Raw genomic sequence first — 23,941 nt, 5'->3', positions numbered from 1 at the left:
CATGTTTCCACAAACCAGTCTGCAAATGGCAAGAAAGACTAGCACAATTGGGTTGTGTTGCCAATTATGCAACGACCAGGTAAAAACATGTTTGAAAAGTGTGAGCTTTGAAAAGGTTTCTCTAAACAAAATGTATAATTCTGGCCTGAGTGCTTCTGTAAAACTGTGTGTTCACTTTCACAAATCACAATGCAGTTGTCTGAAATGCACTCACACTCATTTTAATCTATCTTGAAAGTAGCGAGGAGCACAAAATAGCTCTGCAATAACAAAAGCAATATACACTTCACAAACCATTTCCATTCAGACAAATTATAACATTAGTAGGCCTACCAAATTCCACCCACCCCCTGCTTTTTTATACAAACAAGTGTCTCTGTTGAGGAAGATGTGCACAATCACTATCAAGGTGTATGACAAAGTCTGATTCCAGTTCAAGATTGGAAGATGCAAACATGGACAAAATGTGATAGGATTGGAAATGTGCAGACTTTTCTTCGACAAAACTCATTTCCCAAGAAAGGAAAACCATATAATGTTTGTACATACTGTGTTTACTTCATACAAGTCATGTGCTTCATAAATTGTCCATCAATACCAAGAAAATATAGAATCTTTAAGGCATCAATGTTTTGTTACTTCGTAAATGTATCGTGTCAGACACATTGACAAGACTGGACATTACAGTTTGCATGGCTTTAGGTCATCAATAACTTATGTACAAGAAGACACACAAAACCTTACAGTTACAACACAAGTGTCAAATGATTATAAAAAATAAAGGCCAAGGCAATTATTGAAATCATGTACGAATTTTAAGGAAGGACAAACGACAAGATTAAACCCCTAGCCTAGTAAACCCTGCATAGCCACAGACCATTTTTTTGCTTTGCAAATTGGTCCAGAACTGCGCCATAGGAGATAATCCAAAAGCATGCTACACCCGTCCTTCAATCATAACGCTCAGTCTATGTGTATCGGTTGTTTTTCTCTATTTGAATCTGAGTCATTGGGGAAGGCCAGCATGGTGAATACACGGCTGTGCTGGCTTATTACATGCAGTCTGAACCAGTTTGAAAGCCAACCGCTGATTTCACAGCTTCGCTAATGATGGGGTGCCAGAGTATAGTTTTCATGTTGAAGTCTGGCTTGCCAGGGTATTTGATGCACACCTACCTACTGTGATATACACTCACCGGCTACTTTAATAGGAACACTTTTACAACTGTTCATTGAGGCAAATTTCTGATCACCCAATCACATGGTGGCAACTCAATGCATTCACGCATGTAGCCACGGTCGAGATGATCTGATGCAGTTCAAATCGAGCATCATAATGGGGAAGAAAGGTTATTTAAATGACATTGAACATGGCATGGCTGTTGGTGCCGAAAGGGCTTGATTTAAGTATTTCAGAAAATACTGATCTACTGGGATATTCACACATAACCATCTCTAGGGTTTACAAAGAATAGTGCGAAAAATAAAAAAATATACAGTGAGCGGCGGTTCTGTGGGCAAAAATGCCTTGTTGATGGCAGAGGTCAGAGGAGAATGGCCAGACTGGTTTGAGCTGATACAAATGCAACATTAAGTCAAATAACAGATGTATGGTTAAGAGAATCTCTGATTACACAGCACATCAAAAATTGAGGCAAATGAGCTACAGCAGCAGAAAAACACATTTGCTGCCACTCCTGTCAGCTAAGAACAGGAAAATGAGGCAACAATTTGCACAGGCTCACTATGAACGACACTAGAAGATCGGATAAATGTTGCCAGGTCTGATGAGTCTTGATACTGTATCTACAGCAACACTCAGGTGGAATGGTCAGAATTTGGTGTCAACAACATGAAAACATGGATCGACCCTGCCTTACATCAACGTTTCAGGCTGGAGATATAATGACATAAGGATATTTTCTAAGCACAATTTGGGCCAATTAGTACAAATTTATCTCTCTTGGAATGCAACAGCCTACCGGAATATTGTTGCAGGCAGTTAAGGCCGTTCTGAAGGCAAAAGGGGGTCCAACCCAGCACTAGAGAGGTGTTCCTAATAAAGTGTCCACTGAGTGTACTGTACATGAAGTATGATCCCATAATGATTGTATGCTGCCACAAGATTTGGATTATCATTATACAAAAATCAGCAGTTTAAAAAACAAAATTGTAATAAAAAAAAACATCATAAGGTGAGTTTCACAAACAGACAATGACCAGATGATTAGACAAACAGCAGACACATTTAACAAAATATGGCGTGGATAAAAAGGAAAGGCAGGTCTCCATTTTTCGGTGTTCCTCTGGGCTGTTTTTGAGATGGCTGTGTACCACATTCTCTGTAAGGGTTCTATGTTCTGTCTTAGATGTCTTATACATCCGGCCGACTTTTCTCATCCATGTCCTTTGACACTGTCACTTGTTGTACTGGGACGGGGGCCTTCTTCATTTCCATACCTTTCACCCACGTATATCCAGACGAGCCCCCAAGTACCATCATGTTACTGGTCCACCACAGGAAAGACTTACTGGACTGGTTGTACACCACCGCGATGACCGTCTGTGCACAGGCCTTGGCTGTGCCCGACACGTTGTGAGTCAGTGGGCTGGTGAATTTGATCTGCAGGCCAGTGACGTATCCAATGGCAAAGCCAAACACGCCCCCAACGGTCATCATGCCCCAAAACTGAGGATCTCCCAAACGGCTGAAATGAAAGAGGCTGCCCAGCTCTCCAAACACGACAATGAGGGGCAGGAAAAGGACGCATGCGTTCAGGTTGTTGTAGAAGGACAGTTTCCAGATGCTGCCGTCCACCACTGGCATGACCTTCTTAGTGTAGATGGCATTGAGGGACACGCTTGCACTGGCCAGGAGGCCAAAGAAGACCCCCGTCCAGGACAGCGAGCCAGAGGCACCCTCTTGGTCCACTCCAAGCCAGAACCCTCCTGAGAAGGAAGAACACACACATCAGACATTTAATAGTGATACATTAAAAAATCCTGAGAGGAATGAAAGTGTCCGGAACAACCAAACTGTCACTGTTGTCAAACACAGGTAGCCTAACTCAGGTAATCTGATTCTTCCTTGAAAGGACAAAGAGGGGGAAGTGGGTCAAGGCGCGGAAAACGACCAGACCACAGGTTTTAAGTTACAGCTTGAGCTTTTGCAGCATTTACCTAGTTATAGTCTGCATGACCAGACTTTCCATACCATTAGAAAAGTCCTCTGGTACCATCACAGTAAACTATGCCGTGCCGTGGCAACACACATGAGTCATGCCCTTTAGCCATAAAAGAAGAATGAATCCAAATATGATGTGACGTTAGTGATACTCACCCAAAATCACCCCGCAACACAATAGTGCTTTGAAGGATGTTGTCTGCTTCAGAATTGTATATGAGAAAATGACGTTAAACACTGTGCTCAACGAGCGCCCAACGGTGTAGAAGGCCACCCCGAGATGTTTCAAGCAGAGGTTGTTGAATGTTATCATCGCAATGAACACAATGGAGAGAGGTAAAACTTCTCGGGACACTTTGAGGTCAAACTTCATTGAGGGAAAGTCAATTTTGCCAGGGAATAATGTGGACAGAAAATACATTAATCGGCACAGTCCCACGGTGACCAGGCACTGGAAGAAGGTGACAAAAAGCGGTGCATCCAGATCTTTATTATCCAGAAGATAGTTGTTTAGGAAAACCATAGTGATGGAGATGAACCAGTACAGTGCCACCACGAAAGCGATTTTCAAGGACCTTCCAATAAAACTCTCGGTGGATCCATCCAGATCCGTGGAGTCCGCAGAGCCAGCGAGCGCCATCCTCAATATTCGTGAGCGCTTCAGCTGAGATCTGTTCATGTTTGCAAGATAACAGTGGAAAACGCATTAGTTACAACAACAGGCGAAACGACAATACATTGTTACCGTGAGCTTCCCTCTGGCTACCCCAATGTATCTATCGGATACATGTATCGTGTACTGGAAACAACAAAGCAAGCAAGCGCTCTTCCTTTTCATATGATCACTTCCTGGTTGCATTACTCTTAAAGGGACACGTCGCATTTTAGAACGGGACATGACCCTGTCAGTAAAATAGGTCGAATATTTGTTAGTTTTGACATTCCTAGTTATTTTATTTTATTATTTTTTATCAGCAATGTGCACCGCTCAGACCTATTCCGCCGCGCAAACCAGAGCCATGGACATGCCAATGTCAACACTCGTTCTTGCTCAAATGATCTTTCGAATGTATGCTGAAATCTGTTTTTAATCAGTCAAAATTATGATGTGCAGCAGTGCTGAAGTAAAGGAAAGAATTCACCTTGTGACTGACATCTAGTATTGGATCTCATGAACATATCGGATACTACATGACAATTACGCACATACTTCCTGCTTACCTACATTCACTTTCAGTTTTAAAAACATCCCACGAAATGCATGGCATCAAAAACTAGCAGAAAACAAGGTTGTTGTATGTAAAATAAATAAATTAATGTACACACAAGCTCTTACCTTCCTGCGTGTTCGCTGTTTTCAGCGCAAGTAAGTAATAACCGGGCAATTACACGCCTTCATGTGACGCGTATCAAAACCTGTTGGTGAGGTGGGTCTTGCTTTTCCTGTTTCATGTAGGCTATACGCTGACCGGCATCCAGACATGAAAACCATCCTTCTTGACAATAGGTGGGATTGTGAGATGAATAGAACCGAGGACATGCCAACACCTTCAACTTCCCTCTTGGCTATAAATGTCCTTTAGTGCAGTGAGTGATGTCAGAGATCGTTTTGGTCGCCTGTACTGTATGCCTGTCGAGTGTAGTCTGTCCTGTTTGCGGATGAATAGAATTCGACAATGAATCTAAGTTATTGTAAACAAATTGTCAACTAATCTACTTTCCAAAGTTAGACTTTTATTATGGGACGTTTCCCCAAATGCATCAAGACGCTGAATGACATGACATATGGGCCTATGTGCATCAATTTGTATAGCGCACTTTATAATAATAATTACGGGGACTTAATCTGTGAAGGCCATATGATGATGTCCTCGTTCATCATGAGTCTGAATAAGGTGAAGGGTGACAAACAATATACCTGTACTACTCTGTACTGAAGTAGGCTTTGCCACAGACAAAACACCCTGAAAGGGGGTCATACTGTATATTGTCCCCTGTATTTTCTGAGGGTGGTGCTATTCTCTCACTGACAGAACTCTTCATAGATTACCTATGAGGTAATAACATGAAGCAGTGTTTGTACAAACACTCACCTCTCCTTTCAACACGGCTATGGCCAAGTGTGGGTGTGGAACTGACTGTAAAATGTCACCACACATATATTTAAACAAGAAGGGTGTGGGTGAGTATTATGTGCACCGCGTGCATGAGGAACAAGAGGTCTGGTCATGCACTCCCTCCACTCATCTGACCTGTGACCTCATAAATAGTCATACAGCAATAACACAGTAATACAGTAAGACACAGTAATAATGAAAAGCTATATTTAGAATATTTCAATATACACAAAATGGGCTCTCGTGCAATATCTGTTGAATGTAGAACATAAAAGTAAGTTCTATAATATGACATATTTGTTCAGTTTTGAACAAATGACCATGTGCAGAAATGAGAAGACCTGAATAAAGTCTCAGAGGAAAGCTATACAGCTGCTTATGGTTGAGAGCTGTATTCATTCATTGAATAATGAACACATTGATATATTGCTCTTGGATTTATAAAGCATTACAATAAGCTAGATTCATGGTTATTCATAACTGTTTGTTATAAATGCACTTATAATGCACTATATATATGGGCTTCATAGAAAGTGTTACCAATGTCTGTTTTACATTTAAATCTCAAGCTTCCGTCTGGGATAGGTAGCCCACCGACAACCACTGAGAAGTGGAATTGACCAGAGAGGACTGAACTGTTGGTGGCCCATCGGGCTCAGGAGGAGCCCCGATTATCTTTACGGATATGCCACTTCAGTCACTCACATTGAACTTGACCCTTGACAAAACTGAGAATGACAGGTGGAAGTAGAGTCATAATGCCGCCCATCTATGGAAAATCCCATCCAATCCTGACTGGTGCATTCCTTCAGCAATATTTCTGATTTTCATGGTCCTCAGATTGTTGCATGAGGTCACATTACAGCTCCTCACCCTTTTAGCATGAAGGTCCCCTAGTGCCGTAGTATTACACTGCTTTAAGGAATTTGCCGTCTGATCCAAAAGAACATGGTGCTTCACATGGCATGAGGTGTCCGAGGCAGGGAAGACAAATGCAGCCAGGAGGAAAGGTTCAGGATTCAGCAGAGGTTTTTATTAACTTAAACTCAAAAGACTACAAAAACCCTAAAACACTCAGGTTTGAAGACCACAAACAAAAACACCCATGCCATGAGGGGAGAAACAAGTAATACTAAACAAAGTCAAGAGCAAGAAGTTCTCTTCACGATTGCTCCCTTCAACAGCAGGGCCCTTCGTGGTGGCAGAGGCGGCAGCGGCTGAGGTGGCACATGGAGCAGTGGGAGCATTAAGGGCCGTACACACACGTCGCTACTAGTTACAAGAATGTAATGGTCCATGACATGCTTCCAGATTTGTGGCCCCAGTACTCACCTTTCCGGTACATAAGGCCGAATCCACACCAAGGTGTCGCGGAACAGAAGCGAGACGAATGAGGTCTTACTACTTTGTTTCGGCCCGTGCGTTCTACTCTGCCTTTCACACCGACAGCGTCGGCATGTGCGGCCAGTCCTGTTCAAGGTGGGAAAGCGGCCTAAGGTCGCTTACACATCAAGGCGGTGAAGCGTCGCGGGACGGAAGCGATTTTTACCGGCGGCGGCGAACATACATGGAAAAATATCTGTCTTTCCACACCAACCAGCGGTAGTCGGGCGTCAGCGGCACGGGAGCCAGCTCCGCTCCGCACTGCATTTGGAAAATAGAATGAATGGCAAAGTAGCACGCTAGCTTTGGCTGTGGGCGGTATTTTGAACTGGACTGGCCGCGAACGCCGACGCTGTCGGTGTGAAAGGCAGAGTAGAACACACCGGCCGAAAGCAGAAAGACCTCAATCGTCTCGCTTCCGTTCCGCGACGCCTTGGTGTGGAGCCGGCCTAATAGTCCCAGACATGTTTTTAAGTGCAGCACAGACATGCACGAGTCTGTCAACCACGTCCTCTTCTCTTATGTCTTGCTCATCTCTCAGGGCGTTCAACAGATGCACAGGAAGTGGGGATTTCAAGATGCAGAAGTGACTGATCAGGGAACCAATCACTCGCCCTGCGGGGTGAAAACGATATACATTTTTTCTTTATTTGGATTCAATAAATGCACATTATTTCTGCCCTGTTGTGTTTTCATGTCCTGACAGGCTTATCCTACAGTCAACATCACTCACCAACTTGAACTCTGAGGTTTGATGCCGCACGGGAATGGCCCACATCTTCAGCAGATAGTTGTTTATGCCCATGTGTAAAAGATGGTGCGATGAGTTCGACCCCCAGCATAGCAAAGTCATCCTTCAGTGTGAATCCTTTATTTGCAAAGATCTGACGTCAATGACAAAATATAGTATTAGCTAACATAACATGATCCAGCAGAGGTAGGCCTATTTGAAGAAAGGTTAACACAACAACATGGCCACTCTGACACAGGATAGTACTGTGTTAGAGCAACACAAGACAGGCTGGCCCCTATAATAACTAGTAGCCCAGGAGTGCATTTCTCAACACCATCATTGTTATTCCTTAGCATCTTAATTGGTATGAACTACAAAGAAAGGAATGAGCCCTTTCTCGAAAGCATTGTTCAGATGTACACATTCCGATGGTTAAAACTTTGTAAGTCCGATGTTTAGGTCAACGACACTCGAAAGCAATGTAAGGTTGGAGCCTTCAAACTTAATTTTGTGTACATTAACGATTAGCATGGTTATGGGAAGCATATCACTGTTACTTGTGAGTTTTTGCCATTTTGGGGCAGGTTCAAGCAGAGTTCAAGAGAGATTCATATGATAGTGATATGTAAAATAGCATTTGGGTATCGCTTTTAATGATGGAGAAATTCGGGGACATGATTGTGTTGACAAAGATTTGATACATTTCCCAGGTAGCATTTTTTTTATCTGGCCCACTGTTGGCCCAATTCTTTTTCGCGAGTGCTGACAGTTGGCCCAATTCTGGCTTTGTCCGCGGCCCAATAATGGCCCTATTACCGTATGCCGACAGTTATTTTCAGTGTCTGCTCAGTGTTGGCTCAGTTACTGCATGAGACTGACAGTTATTTTCAGTGTCGGCCGAGTGTTGGCTCAGTTACTGCATGAAGTGACAGTTATTTTCAGTGTTCTATGAAGTGTTGGCTGAGTCACAGTAACATTGTTTCAGCCGAGCCGACACTCAGCCGACAGTGCCGACATTCAGCCAATATCGGGCCGACTATGCTTGCTACTTGGGTTGTCATTACTGAATCTGCTGGGCATTTCCATAATGGTCTCGCCACTGGTCTGCGCCGCATGCACCCAAGCTCACCCGAGAGGCTCCGGGCATCAAAATCCAACTAGGTTCAAACTTACATTGTACTTCCGTCATACGACGTTGGTTCTAGCTAAAGCAAAAAACGTCACTATTCAGGAAACGCACCCCTGATCCTGCCTGAAATGTAAATACAATTCTACTAGCTTGTAGCTAACTTGTTGATGGTAGGCCTTCACTGGACACACACATAAGTTCTTAGGCCTACCTGATCTCCTGGTCTGATATACATAGGCGATATGAAACCAGACGACCACACACATCGCGCATCGGAGGTGCTGCCAGCCCAGCCTTTGGACAGGTAAATAATAGTCCCCGATGGATGGTATGCTATGAAATATTTGACTGTGGTCCAGCTCTTGTATGTAGAGTAAGTGGCAGCTCTATGGGGGAGAGACAAGTCTTGTTAATAGCACATACTCCAGTCTTGTTGTTTGCGGTTCCATGTACATTAATTACTGCTATGAATGTAGTGTACCATAATACCTCAGTTGAAGAAAACATGCCATATAACCTGGCAAATATATCAAAGAAATATGTTTGTTTTATACGCAAAGAAATTCACCTGCATTCCCGTTGTTTTGAATGTTCAATTCGGATCTCAAAACAGTCAGTTATGGAGGTGAGCCGTGGATATTGTAGTAGGACCTGTGCTGGAACGGTGGTCCTAATACCTTCTCTATCAGGCAAGGAAACGAGAGAGCCGATGTTGGCGTAGATTAATATCAGCCACCGTGAAAATATGTCAAGGAATGTGATGTGAGGCAAATTCATCACTGTGCATAATAGGTCTGTGGACGGATTCTGGCGCAGTTTCACCAAAGAAATGAAGAGTTCATCTTCTGTGGAAAGCTTGAACTTTGGCTTTGGTGCTATACGCGGTGACAAAAAGTCATGTAATATTTCAAACACTTTCCAGGACACCCCTGTCAGGAGTTGGCATTTTGCATCATTGTACCGTACACTGTCTGTGGAGAATAGGCCTATATGTCTTTTCAGCTGAGTAATAGCTTCATCTGTTTGCTGTGTAACTTCATCTCGCTCCGTCTTCACTTTTACAAGCTCAAGACAGAGCTGCTCCATCACTGTGTTTTTTTTGGAAAGGCTGGTGGTTTGTTGTGGTGCCTCTGCTGATACGCCTTGTGCAGCATCAGCCAGTGCCTCTGTTTTGGTGTCAACTGATGCCTCTGTGGTCCATGCTCTCCCAGAGGACAAAGCCAACTGACGCTGGCGTCTAGCTCGGGCCACGGCCTGATCGACTCTTTCCTGTTGCCATTTTGCATCCCCCTCTCTATTTGGAAGCACTGAGGGTACGAAGTCTGGGTGGTCTGGATTGTGTCGCTGCGGTCCTAAAACACAACAGTTAAGACAGGGATTGTGAGAAGTAGCAATAATTGACACTGAGCCCAAGTGGCGCCGGTCCATTGTTTTCATGACCTGTGTAGGCTAATATCTTCCGACAAACATGGTGCAAAGGCTTCATTGTAGCATCAATTCACTGTGGACTGCATTATGACAAAGCTCATCTGTCCATAAAACATTTTCCCAAAAAGGTTAGCGACAACTGGTACAGCCAAAAGAGCCTTAGCCTATGCCAATGATCCTTAGCCTGCGCCAGTGCAGATATTACAGTAGCCTACAATACATCAAAACAACAACAAACTGCAACTGTAAGCATTTATGCATCAAGGAAAAATTCTTAGAACATTACATTGTCAAAACACACATTAAATATCTCTACTCCTGGTCATTCGAATTAAGACTAGTCTAATTTTATGGGCAGGCCACAGTCATTTTGAGGGTCCAGTGGTGGCCATCTTGAAAATGTGGCCTTTCCAGATGTCCGGTTTGGGTAAACCTAAGGTCCTTTGGTACTATGTTATTAAGCACATATGATACACCAACACTCGAAAAAACACTGAAACCCATTTGTTAGAATGTGTTAGGGTTTGGTGTATTTTTTTTTCTTCATAAATGCACTCGCCTAGGCTTTACTTTTGGCACCTCTAGTGGTTGAGTAGGCCTACTGCCGTTGTAGGCTTAAAATGTTCCTCCCACCTGAAGTAATGAAGTGCAGACCGCAGACATAATGGTGGCAGGATTGAGGATTCCACAGCTGCCCACCGTTGTCTCTGCGCCCAATGGCTCGCAACCACTGAAGTCTTCTTTGGTTTTCGCCCGGAATGCGATGGAATTTGAGTCCGAGATTTTTCTTGGCGTTTGTAGAGCAACCTGGCACGGCACAGCTCTTCGGCATGCTGGCTTCCCTTTCACCCCGCTGCTACTACTGTGTGTCTTTATTTTCCCCTCCGCATACTCCGCCCTCTCATTGTCAGTGGGCGGACCAAATCCGCCGACTTGTTTGTAGTATTTACTGCGAGGATTTGCATGGCACGTCTCATAGCAGAAGCTTGCTATCCCACGCAGATGAATGATAGCTTGATTGTCGAGGTCATTCTGCGCCGTGCGCAACTCGAACTCAGAGTAGCCTAAACTGTACATGAGAAGCTGATGCCCTAATAATAAGTGAAATGTTACCAGCGCTATTAGACTCGAGGAGGGAGGTTTACTAACGCTCTACTACTACACTATTGTCTGCATCAGATCCGTTTTACGGGTCCCTCTTGGTGTCTGTGAATGGTGACGATTGCAATGGCAAACCATGACAGGACTCAGCTGGGCAGTGTTTTTAGAAGTTCCTTGTGCAGTTTTTAAAATGAAGAATCTTTGACGTGATGACTCAAAACATGGATAACTTTTCTCAAACTCAGTAAGCCTTCAGCCGCCCTGTTCTGTCTTTTCCTCTTCATTATACTCTTATCCAGCAGATAATTCAAACCGCAGCTCCACCAGACAGAGCGAAAATCCACCGTAGGCTACATGTTTTACTGGCTGTTTAGGCTATAGTCTAAAGCGGGATACATATTAGTATTATATGCAAGGAAACTAAAGACAAGGTGAGTACAAACAATTGGCTCTAGCCTAGTGTGTACACCAAACTTTTATTGTTGGTTTTAAAGGGACACTGTGTGAGATTTTTAGTTGTTTATTTCCAGAATTCATGCTATCCATTCAATAATGTTAACAATAATGTTATTCAATAATGTTTTCATGAATACTTATCACCACCACCAAATTCAAGTATTCATTAGGCCTATGACTGGAAAAAATACATTTTTTCATACATGAAAAGGGGGATCTTCTCCATGGTCCGCCATTTTGAATTTCCAGAAATAGCCATTTTCAGCAGCAAAACTGACTGTACTTGGGCCATACTAGAAAATATTCATTTATTAGGGGAGAGCAGGGACGAATGAAACACTTTTTACTTAACGGTTATTTTCAAAAATAATAAAGCAGATGAAAAGCATTTTGTGATATGATCAACAACCTATATGTGTTTCCGTGTTTCATTCGTCCCTGCTCTCCCCTACTTAGTAAACTTTCATGAAAAGATCAAATTTGGCAATAGGCAACACATTTTCAATGAGCAGCATAATTGCAGTAGGCTTTTTTGACCATTTTCTGCACAGTGTCCCTTTAAAATGTGCTAGGCCTATATTTTCACTGATTGGTTAAAACATTTGTAAGTGCCTGTTTTACCTCCATTCACAGCTTAGACTTGAATCACATTATTAGCCTAGCGTAGGCCTATATAAAGTTCATAGTTAAATGCTTTACAAAGAGGCCAAGAGTGACCAGGCGCACCGGCATACAAGTCCATACAGAAAGAGGCAACTCTGTTTGATTTTATTTATTTATTTCTGGACACGCCATCACTTAATGTTCAATTATTTCCCTGTAAAGAGCTATAGATGCCGTTCCATTATGCAGACGACCTGGGTTTGAGTCCGACAAGGTTCGGTAACACTTTCAATGAAACCCATATCTATAAGGCATTATGAGTGTATTTATAACAAATTATAATGCACATTATAATTACTTACAACGCATTACGACAACACCCATGATGTTTCATGATGTTTTAAGTTAACAGTAATGAATAACCATGAATCTAGCTTATAATGCTTTATAAATCCACGGGTGTTATGAGTGCTCGTTACTGGATATAAACTACAGGCTGCCTGATGGGGCTTACAGTACAGTATGATGCATTATAGATGTGCATTATACAGTACATTATAGATGCATCCATATGAACTTCACTTTACTTAGAGCCCACATTGACGACTTGTGATCTCACACGGAACATTATAGCATCTTATGAGCCCTTATGATCCAGGTCTGTGCAAAGAGGGGTATAGGTACTCATAATGTACTGTAAGCCCCATCAGACAGTCTGTAGTTTATAGCCAGTCATGAGCACTCATGACACCCTTGGATTTATAAAGCATTATAAGCTAGATTCATGGTTATTCATAACTGTTAATATAAAGCATCATGAAGCATTATGAGTGTAGTCATAATACGTTGTAAGTAATTATAATGTGCATTATAATTTGTTATAAATGCGCTTATAATGCGTTATAGATATGGGCTTTAAGTAAAGTGTACCCAAGGTCCTTCCCCTCTCTCTCTGCCACTCATTTCCTGTCACACTCTCATTCTCCTGTCATAAAAAATGAATAAAATCATCAAAACCAAAAACTTATCCCTAAAAAAATGTTGTGGACATCTTCCATAATACAAGTAATATTGCCGGATGGGCCACTCATGCGTAGGCTACCCTTTTGAGGATGTGGTCCCATTAGGCTCGTTTGTGACGACGCAGTAAGATTTTTGCTAAGCAGTGGGCATGCGCATTTTGCCAGTTTGATGCATTCTAACCACAATGCATCAAACTGGCAAAGTGCGCATGCCCACTGCCTAGCAAAAATCTTACTGCGTCGTCACGAACGAGCCTATTGTCTCTGGCTGTATTTAGGACGTCTCCCATTGGCTCTGGCTGTATTGAGGATGTGTCCCATTGGCTCTGGCTGTGGGCCTATTGAGGATGTGTCCCATTGGCTTTGGTTGTATTTAGGACATGTCCCATTGGCTCTGTCAGTATTGAGATTGGAGCAGGATAGGTGCTTCACCGTTTCCGCTCTGAGTAAAATTTAGCCAGGGGCCACACACACAAACATGTATACAAGCGCAAAAGTCCAAGAGGTGCTTCAGGCTTCCTGCCCTGTGTTGTTTTAGTCAGAGCACACACACACACACACACACACAATCACACGACACGACACACACACACACACACACACACACACACACACACACACACACACACACACACACACACACACACACACACACGTCACACACACACTTGTACATTTATGTTCACTACAGGACATTCTGACAATCTGTACTGTGTGCCTTAATGCAGTACAGAAATTCCACCACTAGGGCGCACCATTGCCTTTACCAGCATTTTATCGCAGTTGTATGTAGGGAGAGTTGTGTGTGGCGTGTGTGATCTCTCTCTCTCTCTCTCTCTCTCTCTCTCTCTCTCTGTCTCTCTCTCTCTCTCTCTCTCTCTCTCTCTCTCTCTCTCTCTCTCTGTCTCTCTCTCTTGACTATCTACACCTCAATACACCTGCTACATTGCCTAATATTCTACAACCAATCCAATATGATAGATAGATAGATAGATAGATAGATAGATAGATAGATAGATAGATAGATAGATAGATAGATAGATAGATAGATAGATAGATAGATATGTGAGAGCAACTAGAGAAAGCAGCAACAACATGAATGCGATAAACAGGACACAGAAAAGCAGAGTGGAAAGAGAGGGAGAGAAAGAAGAGAAAAATAAAGAGGGAAAGAGAGAGAAGAAGAGTTGGAAAAGGAGGAAGGGAACACATAGGAGAAAATGAAAGAGAGAACTCTAGAGAATGGAGTAGAAGAGGAAGAGTGTGAAAAGGTGTAAAGAGGGAAAGACAGAAACACAGAAGGAAAGGGGTAGAAAAGGAAAAAGAGAAACAGAGAAAGCATTGGGAGGGATGGGTAGAGTAGAGGGAGAGAGAGAGGGAAAATGAAGAGAACTGTAAAATAGAAGGAGAGAGAGAGAGGGGGTGAGAAAGAGAGGGATGAGAGAGAGGAAGAGAGGGATGAGAGAGAGGAAGAGAGGGATGAGAGAGAGGAAGAGAGGGATGAGAGAGAGGAAGAGAGGGATGAGTGCCAGTCTGATGCCCTGGAGCTGTAAATAGAAGCTCGTCTGCAGCCTCCCGCCAGTTGCCATCGGCAACCATCCATCTAATAAGCAGCTAGTTACTGTAGCAACCTTCCCCTCCTCACGCTGAGCTCTGTGTGTGTGTGTGTGTGTATGTGTGTGAGTGTGTGTGTGTGAGGTGCTAGTAACCATAGCAACCATCCATCTGTCCTATAGGCACTGCTAGAGTGGTGTGTGTGTGTGTGTGTGTGTGTGTGTGTGTGTGTGTGTGTGTGTGTGTGTGTGTGTGTGTGTGTGTGTGTGTGTGTGTGTGTGTGTGTGTGAGGCTGCGTGATCTGTGATGGGCCGGGTGCCTGGCGATTTGGCTTGGCACTGGACCAATGAAAGTGCATGGTGCTGATCATTTGGCCAATAAGAGCTTGCGATGCTGACGATGCACCAATCAGACTGTTTGGTATTGGCGCTCCAACAGTAAGTGTGAAGAGTGCTGGTGCTGCACCAATGAGAGCGTGCGGTGCTGGTGCTGTGTTGGCGGGAGCGTGATGGAGGGAAAGCAACCATGATGGCGGCATGAGAACGGGAAGCGTTGCCCAGGCGACCGGCTACAGAGCGGCGCACACACCGCTGCAGCAGCTGCAACAGAGAGTCGTGATACAGCCAATCACATGGCCTGCGGGGATGGACTGTTGCCAGGGTAACCAGGAAGACAAGGGAGCAGCACAGGTGCGTCTGTGTGTGTGTGTGCATGTGTGTGTGCGTGCGTGTGTGTGTGTGTGTAAGTGTATGTCATTGTCTTTTATCTTTGTGTGTGTGTGTGTGTGTGTGTGTGTGTTTGTGTGTGTGTGTGTGTGTGTGTGTGTGTGTGTGTGTGTGTGTGTGTGTGTGTGTGTGTGTGTGTGTGTGTGTGTGTGTGTGTGCATGTTGAGAGTGTAGTTGTGTAAGAGTGTACCAATGTGTGAGACGAAAGCAAAGTGACAGTAATGACACATTATGTCACAAAAATAAGAAATACCAGAGATCTACGTACACTAAACAAATATTTGTGTGTGTGTATGTGTATGTGTATGTGTGTGTGTGCGCGCACATTTGCGTTGGTTAGCTCTATGTCAGTAGCAAAGCATCAGCATTGCAGGACAGTTTAGTATCGCAGGCCAGAGATAGTCACATGTAGTGTCAAGCAAGTCATTAAGAGCTAATGGCCTAATGGGTGGCTAGCGGACAGCTAATGGACACTTGGCTGGAGTGGAGGGCTCAATGAGATCAGTCGGTTTGACCATTGATTAGACAGGGCAGGAGGTGTGAAAAGTTAGCCAGGCCACGCTCTCCTAGTGACGCAACACATTCGACGTTGCATCTAGTCAGGCCAAGAGCAATGTAAATAGTGTTACTAATCTCCCGAAAAATCGGGAACTCCACCCACTTTGTCGGAAACCACTCAACCAGTAGCAAACCATAGGGAGGCGGGTCAACCATGCCGTTTGGGAAACGTTAGTTGTTATGCTCTTGGTCAGACCATGTCTCGGAAGAGGTTTGAAAGTCAATGATAATCAGGCTAGTGAAAAGTAGCAGTAGAAGTAAAAAAAAACCCTGATACAGAAAAGTACACACGTTCATTCCAACGCATGTGACTTTACTGATCTACAGCTACAGTACGTTTTTTCTTTTTGGTAGCATGGTAGCATTACCTCATAAGTCATGGTGGAATAAATGGTGTGACGACTTTACAATATCTGTGTCTTTCTATTATCAGGTTTGCTCATGTTACCATTTGCTAAATGCTAAATATAGTTTTGCAAAACTGCTATACCGGTACTACGCACTATCCACACAGACAGACACACTCGCACGCAAGCACACAAGTGTGTTCTAATTCCATACAGAGGGTCTGAAACTGATTACAGGTGAGAGGGGTCACCCATTTTTGTTAATGTGATAACTGTCGCCCAGTTTGCCAGACTTTCACCAAATCTTCTCTGCTCATATGCAGTATATGAATGAACTGATAAAATTTTGGAGGACAAAGCTTTCATGATGGCTGACTTTATGGCACATGTTACTATTATTGTTATTATTATTATTTATTATTATTATTATTATTATTATTACTATAATTATTATTATTATTATTATTATTATTATTATTATTATTATACTACCACAACACTAATATTGTTGTTGTTGTGGATATTATTAGGCCTATTATTATTATTATTATTATTATTATTATTATTATTATTATTATTATTATTATTATTATTATTATTATTATCATTGTATCAATTTCCCAGTGTGTGTTTGATGCTATAGCAGTAGGCCTATTATTTTATGCAAAACTGCAATCTATTATAGCCATCTTCTGTTAATGGCTTTGTCTGACCCTATCTATGTGAATGTTTCAGCGAGCAGGTTGGCACTTTGTGTGACAGCTTTGGCCACAGTGTGTGAATGTGGGCAGCAGGGTGTGAAAACCAGAATAGGGGATAGTCTGATTATAAGCAATATCAATGCAGTAACATTACACCAGGAATAAAATCATGTGGAGGAAGTGGAAATATCATGACCAGAGGAGCAAATCACTCACCCCTCTTAAAGGTGCACTGTGTAATATTTTTAGTAGTTCATTTCCAGAATTCACGCTGTCCATTCACAAATGTTACCTTTTTAACAAACACTTACCACCACAATTAAATTCCAAGTATTCATTATGACTGGGAAAATTGCATTTTACATACGTGAAAAGGGGGATCAAATCTCACCGTGGATGTGGGTATGAGTGGCTGAATGTGTAGAATATTCTAAAGCACTTTGCTCAAGTAAAGTACCAAAGTGTCAGGCTGTCTAAATGCAGTCCATTTAAAGATACATGTCTCCTCAATAACTATAATAGATTGTTTCCTCCTGAATATCCATATCGTCTACTGTCTGCTGAATAACCGTTTATAGATGAATGTCCCTTGAGTCCCTCCTCTATACATTTATTTGAATGTGAATCTCGTCTCAGCAGGATGGAAATGGGAGGAGGGGGGCAGTGTTTGGGGGGTCTTTGCTTCCTGTGTTGGCAGGTTCGGGGGGGGGGGCAACGTCTTTTATTTTGTTTTCTATGAATGAGAGCTTTCAGAGTACCCCCCCTCTCTTCCTTTCCCTCTCCCCCTTCCCTTCTCCTTCCCTCGCCCTTACCCTCCCTCCCACGCCCTCTGCCTCTCCCTCTCCTTCTCCCTCTCTCCCTCCCTCCCTCTCCCTTTCTCTCGCCGCTTGCCTCCGTCTCTCCCCTCCCCCTCCCTCCCTCGCTCTCTCGCTCCCTCCCTTTCTCTCTTCCTGTCTCCCGGCGTGTGTTTACAACGTGTGTGTGTGTGTTTCTATGCCTGACGTCTCTGCATATGTAAAATTCTTTTGTAAGGAGTGTATGAGTGAAGCGAGGAGAAAAAAAGCATTTGTTCCTGGTGTATGAAAGCATGTCCTAGTGTGTGTGTGTGTGTGTGTGTGTGTGTGTGTGTGCGTGTGCGTGTGCGTGTGTGTATGTATGTGCATGTCTAAATACATGCGTTTTTGTGTGGAGAGTATGTGTGTATGAGTGCATATCTAAGTGCATACATGTGTGTGTGTGTGTATGTGTGACAGTGAAAGCGGCAAGCTGGCTGAGAGAGGGGCGGAGCAAGAGAGGGAGGGAACAGAGGGAGAACGGAGGAGGGAGAGAAAGAGATAGAGAGGGAGGGAGAGAAAGAGATAGAGAGGGGGAGAGAGAGAAAGACAGCGAGAGAGACAGCGAGAGTGGAAGAGTATAGAGAGAAAGGAATAAAGAGGGACAGTACCAATAAGGGCAAGGGACAAAGGGAACAGGAGAGGGAAAGAGAAAAGGAGAGACAGAGTGGACAAGAGAGAGAGAGAGAGAGAGAGAGAGAGGGCTGGGACACAACAGAACATGATGAGGAGGGAGTGAGAGAAGAGCAGGAGGAGTGGACGGACGACAGAGAGGGAGGAGAAAGAGAGAGAGAGAGAGGGAGGGAGGAGAGAGAGAGAGAGAGAGAACGAGAGAAAGGGGAGGAGAGAGCGAGAAAGCAAAGGATGTAGAGGAGGAGTGTGACTGCAGGAGGAGGAGAGGCGAGAGAGGTTAGTGTTTGTTTCTGTTCCGGGGGAGAATGGCGCACGCGTGAGTATGTAACAGTGTGTGTACGTGTGTGTGTGTGTGTCTGTGTGTGTGTGTGTGTGTGTGTGTGTGTGTGTGTGTGTGTGTGTGTGTGTGTGTGTGTGTGTGTGTGTGTGTGTGACGCTACCGCTGTGAAATGTGAAGCATGCCTTGCCAGAGTCTGGAAGCGGGAACTCACCCTCGAACAAGCATCGGGAGCTCTTCTTACTAGACTGACGCCTGTATATGTGTGTATTCGTGTGTGTGTGTGTGTGTGTTTGTGTGTGTGTCTATATGTGTGTGTGTGTGTGTGTGTGTGTCAGAGAGAGTATGTGTACATGTGTGTATGTGTACTGCATGTGCAGGGTACATACAATATGATGGGATGCCTTGGTTGATGGCGGACATGTTTACTGTGGGTGTGTGTGTTTGGGTGGGAGTATTGTATGTGTGTTGGATGTCTATATGGCTGCATTCGCTGCATGTCTCTAGCTATGTGTAGTGTGCATGTAATGTGATGCAATTATTGTGTGAATGAGTGTGTGTGTGTGTGCGTATGACGGTTCATTCTACATTCTCCACATGTTTGGAGCTATATGCAGTGTAGGCGTGTGATGGGATGTAATTATTGTGTGTGTGTGCGTGTGCGTGTGTGTGTCTATTAGGTGATGGAGTGTGCTGATGATGAGGACTGTCCGCAGCCTCAAGCAGACATTGACACACAGCATAACAGGTGAGTGAGTGAGTGAGTGTGTGTGTGTGTGTGTGTGTGTGTGTGTGTGTGTGTGTGTGTGTGTGTGTGTGTGTGTGTGTGTGTGTGTGTGTGTGTGTGTGTGTGTGTGTGTGTGTGTATGTGTGTGCGCGCCTGTGTGCCTGTGTGTCTGTGTGTGTGTAGGGGGTGGGGGATATGTGGTAATGTAGCTGTTTGTGTGTCTGTGTGAAGTTAGTCATTTACCCACTACACTCTCTATTGGGGATGTCTGTGTTTTAGTGCTTTTGCATTGTGTGTGTGACCGTTGACACACAGGTATAACAATGATGATAGGTTGCACTTGTTGAAGGACTATGGTCTGAAATGTAAACAACTGGGAGCATAAACGCTGTTGCAAACATTTATTATTTCCTTTATGTAATATAAAAGTGATAACGCAGCCAGTAGGCTACATGCAGGTAGTGCGGGGATGACACATAGGAGTGGTGACACTGACATGTCGTTGCAGTGAGAGACAGGTGTGTCAGTGAGACAGGTGGTTTCTTGGTTTGCAGAATAAGATGCATGTAGCCTGGCTCTCGCCAGACCTCTAATAGAGCTTTCAGGCCGACCAGAACGGAGCTGGTGTCGGTGCCTGCACCAGTTACGTTCATCACTAAAGTGCTGGTCTGTGAACCGCCCGTGTTCATACCGGGCTCTGAACTTTTTCCCCACGTGACTGTGGTACCCGGATGAACCTGCTGACGACCACGCTGTCGTCACGGTTCGCAGAGAAAAACCTACTATTTTGCGGTTTGCATTGCGAACCAACTTTCCAGTTCGCGAACGCAAAATATCTGTGGCGTGAACACGACGTCCGGTTCGCAATTCGGTGCGGTAACGGGCTCCAGCACGGTTCTCAGTCGGCCTGAACGCGCTACAAGAGGTAAACACACTCTGGTCTTGTCTTTTGGAAGGCTCTCCAATCTGGAACATGTTGTTGTTTTAATAACAATGGCGGCCCATGTCGAAGAGACTTAATTCAGACAAGGAACAGACAATGGTTTTAAAGGAATGTGTTCGTGGTAAGGGCGAACAAACGGTAGATGAAGCCATGTCTTCAGAAAACAAATCCAATATGGCATGCTCTCCTTAACCTAGTGAGTGGAGCTGGCAAAGCTCTGTGGAATTACACACAGTACACAGTAGTAGTACTGTACCGTAACAGTACAGAAGTACAGAATACAAAATAATACAAATACAAAAGTGAAAGAGGGTTGTACTTTGTGCAATTAACATTACAGTGCATGTGATGTATTGCACTTTCTTGACATTCCAGAGAGTATTGCAGTTATTCCCTCCGGAATGTGGTCATAGGTCACGAGTCAGCTGTGTTTGGCACTGTTTGTTTGTTTGTTTGTTTGTTTAACAAAGTGTGGCTTTTGGCTGCAGATTCAGCCTGCACTATGTGCGGAGGGTAATGTGTCATCTTTTGGGGTATGTATTTGTTTCTAGAGCAGACTTGTGGCATTCTGTGATGAATGACTGACTGAATGAATTAATGAATGGATTCATTCATTTTTTATATTTCATTAACTTTATTATCCACAGATGTCATTTTCCTTCAGTTTCAGCATGAAGAATTTAACAAACTAGACATTGCAAAGATAACACACTGTCAGACAAAAAAAGCATAGCCCATGGGTACAAATCCCTTTTGTTTAGTTTTGACTGCCCTGGGAACAAAGGATATCTTTAAAGATGTTTTTAATTTCATGCGTTTGCATGCTTTTGCTGTTGAGCAATGTGTTTCATTGTTGTTGGTTTTTCTGCGTTCGTGTGCAGGTTGAGCATGTCTGTGTCCAATCAACATCTTCGGGAGCAACGTTGCCGTGGTGCCCTGAGAGAATTCCAGCGATGGCTCCTCCACGCCCGTTTGCACGCCACACGCTGCTCCGATACGCCCCAAACCTCACAGCAGGCCGCACACACACTACAGCAGATACAGGTGACACACACACACACACACACACACACACACACACACACACACACACACACACACACACACACACACACACACACACACACACACACACACACACACACACACAGATCTTATAAATATAAAATATAAAATCTCTGCATCCGTGCACCCATTCCCATTGGCATGTAATAGATAGGGAGAGGACGAGTGAGAGGGACAGACTGATATGAAGAAGAAGAAGGGAACTAGAGAGCAGCATAGTGTGATGGAGAGGGATAAAGTGATAGAGAGGGAGTGGCAGAGAGCAGGATAGACTCGGGAGGGGGGGTGGTGGGTCCTACATATGTTTTATTTAGTGTGAAAGGTGTTTGTGTGAATGTGGGCCAATGTTTCTACTCCACTGACCTCCCTCCCTGCCACTGAGGCTCCTGCTAGTCTACCATATGTGCCTCCAGCAACTTCCCCAGGGCAGGGCAGGGCAGGGCAGGGCAGGGCAGAGCAGGGTAGGAGGGGGTGCAGGGGCGGTCATGGGGTGTAGGGTAGTGGTGCCATGGTTAGGGGAATAGGCATTTTTTTTAATTGAGCAAGGTCGACCAATTGCCCAGGGCTTCATCCAATCAGGGGCCTTGTCATCACACTACGGTATTCATTTTCCTGCATTTATACATCATCGATTATTGGGGGTGGTCAGAATTGTTTTTTTGCCCAGGGCCTTAGATTTCCTAAAACCGCCATTGGTTAACAGGGGGTTAGAAGAGGGGAGAAGGAGGTGGTGACGCCGGTTTCACACTGGAGCTGCCTGCTGACAGATCTCATTTCACTAGCAGCGGCCGGATCCATCAGCCAATCAGACCTCGTGTACATACTGTACACATGTAATATATGTGAACAAACATGGAGAGACAACTCCCTCATGCATCAGTCACGCCCACCGTTATCCGTCAGTGGACGGAGGCGGAGCCAGTGTGACACAGGCATTAGACGGGTGAGGAGAGTGGGGCATGAGGGGATCAGGGGGTGTGGTGAGGTGGTCAGGGGATTGACTGGAGGATGATTGATTAATTGATCGATCATGCCTTGCTTCACTCCATGACTTTCCTCTGCTCTGTGATCATGCTTCGCTCCACCACCCATGTGTTTCAACCCGATATAGAGGATGACTGATTGCTCATGTCTTACTCCCCTTACCTGTGTTGTGGTTGCAGGAGCTGCTGGATGCTGGGGAGTTGGCACAGGTGAGACTAAACGATCTGCTGAATGTTGGGGATCACCTGAGCGCTGAGTGGGCTGACGGGGCAGCGGGCATCAGGAAGAAGGCGAACAGAGCTGTCGAGGACTGGCACACGCTCAGGACGGACCTACAGAAAAGACAAACAAGCTTAAAGGTGAGACAGCATCAGAGTGACATTATAAATGTTATTATATATTTACACATTTTATTGAATTTAATTTCATTATATATATTAGTAGGAGTCATTCGTCACAGTAATACATGACATAATCATACAGTCAAGATAATGAGATCGAATTCAGAGCACATCATATACTCTGTACAATGCATGTAGCCTGAGCCTGTCCATCCTTCCTGTGATGCTGCATTAACCCAGTGATGTTGGATGTTGCGTTGCGCAACATTGGCCCTGTCGCCTGAGCTGCATGATGCAACGTTCAGACTCATGAGATTTGAGACAATTTTATTAAAAATCTTGGTAACACTTTACTTAAAGCCAACATTATAAGCGCATTTATAACAAATTATAACGCACATTATAATTACTTACAACGTATTATGACTACACTCATAATGCTTCGTAATGCTTTATATTAACAGTTATGAATAACTATGAATCTAGCTTATAATGCTTTATAAATCCAAGGGTGTCATGAGTGCTCATGACTGGCTATAAACTACAGACTGTCTGATAGGGCTTATAGTACATTATGAGTACCTATACCCCTCTATGCACAGACCTGGATGATAAACTGTCATAAGGGCTCATATGATGCTATAATGTTTCATGTGAGATCATAAGTCGTCAATGTGTGCTCTAAGTAAAGTGAAGTTCATATGGATGCATCTATAATGCACTGTTTAATGCACATCTATAATGCATCATAATGTACTGTAAGCCCCATCAGGCAGCCTGTAGTTTATATCCAGTCATGAACACTCATGGATTTATAAAGTATTATATGCTAGATTCATGGTTATTCATTACTGTTAACATAAAGCATCATGAAACATCATCGGTGTAGTCGTAATGCGTTGTAAGTAATTATAATGTGCATTATAATTTGTTATAAATGCGTTCATAATGCGCTATAGATATGGGCTTCATAGAAAGTGTTACCAAAATCTTGGTATGTTACAACACATTCTAATGCAAGATGAGGGTCTTAGCGTTTAAATGCAACTAATTGCATGTTTTTATGTGCTTCAGATATTTAGGTTTTTATAGGCTGA

The 23,941-nt window shown here is 43.8% G+C and overlaps 3 protein-coding genes across 4 annotated transcripts in view; 1 reads left to right on the top strand and 2 right to left on the bottom strand.

Annotated features, from left to right (window-relative positions):
• Positions 1 to 533: 533 nt before the first annotated feature.
• Positions 534 to 4,715, bottom strand: slc35c1 (solute carrier family 35 member C1). Of its 2 annotated transcripts, XM_063188812.1 has the most exons (3): positions 4,521 to 4,715; positions 3,341 to 3,855; positions 534 to 2,949 (listed from the first exon to the last, which is right to left on the bottom strand). In XM_063188812.1, exons 2-3 carry the CDS (start codon positions 3,822 to 3,824, stop codon positions 2,375 to 2,377), a joined length of 1,059 nt encoding a protein of 352 aa, XP_063044882.1. In that variant the 5' UTR covers positions 3,825 to 3,855; positions 4,521 to 4,715; the 3' UTR covers positions 534 to 2,374. The 2 variants fall into 2 exon arrangements, with proteins under 2 accessions (XP_063044882.1, XP_063044880.1); XM_063188810.1 differs by lacking the exon at positions 4,521 to 4,715 and having other exon boundaries at positions 3,341 to 4,427.
• Positions 4,716 to 7,642: 2,927 nt separating this feature from the next.
• LOC134438646 (uncharacterized) lies at positions 7,643 to 10,810 on the bottom strand. Its single transcript, XM_063188258.1, has 4 exons — positions 10,608 to 10,810; positions 9,115 to 9,898; positions 8,780 to 8,932; positions 7,643 to 7,664 (listed from the first exon to the last, which is right to left on the bottom strand). Exons 1-4 carry the CDS (start codon positions 10,804 to 10,806, stop codon positions 7,643 to 7,645), a joined length of 1,158 nt encoding a protein of 385 aa, XP_063044328.1. The 5' UTR covers positions 10,807 to 10,810.
• Positions 10,811 to 18,777: 7,967 nt separating this feature from the next.
• LOC134438645 (nesprin-1-like) overlaps positions 18,778 to 23,941 on the top strand; it is a 22,018-nt gene continuing 16,854 nt past the window's right edge. The window contains exons 1-4 of the mRNA XM_063188257.1: positions 18,778 to 18,823; positions 19,465 to 19,532; positions 21,336 to 21,498; positions 22,683 to 22,862. Of these exons, the coding sequence (XP_063044327.1) occupies positions 19,468 to 19,532; positions 21,336 to 21,498; positions 22,683 to 22,862 (408 nt within the window). The 5' untranslated portion in view covers positions 18,778 to 18,823; positions 19,465 to 19,467. The remainder of the gene's footprint in view (positions 18,824 to 19,464; positions 19,533 to 21,335; positions 21,499 to 22,682; positions 22,863 to 23,941) is intronic.

Source organism: Engraulis encrasicolus, chromosome 22, assembly GCF_034702125.1.
Source record: "Engraulis encrasicolus isolate BLACKSEA-1 chromosome 22, IST_EnEncr_1.0, whole genome shotgun sequence".
Taxonomy (NCBI): domain Eukaryota; kingdom Metazoa; phylum Chordata; class Actinopteri; order Clupeiformes; family Engraulidae; genus Engraulis; species Engraulis encrasicolus.
The sequence above is the reverse complement of the archived record's forward strand: the minus strand, read 5'-3'. Positions and strand labels throughout refer to the sequence as shown.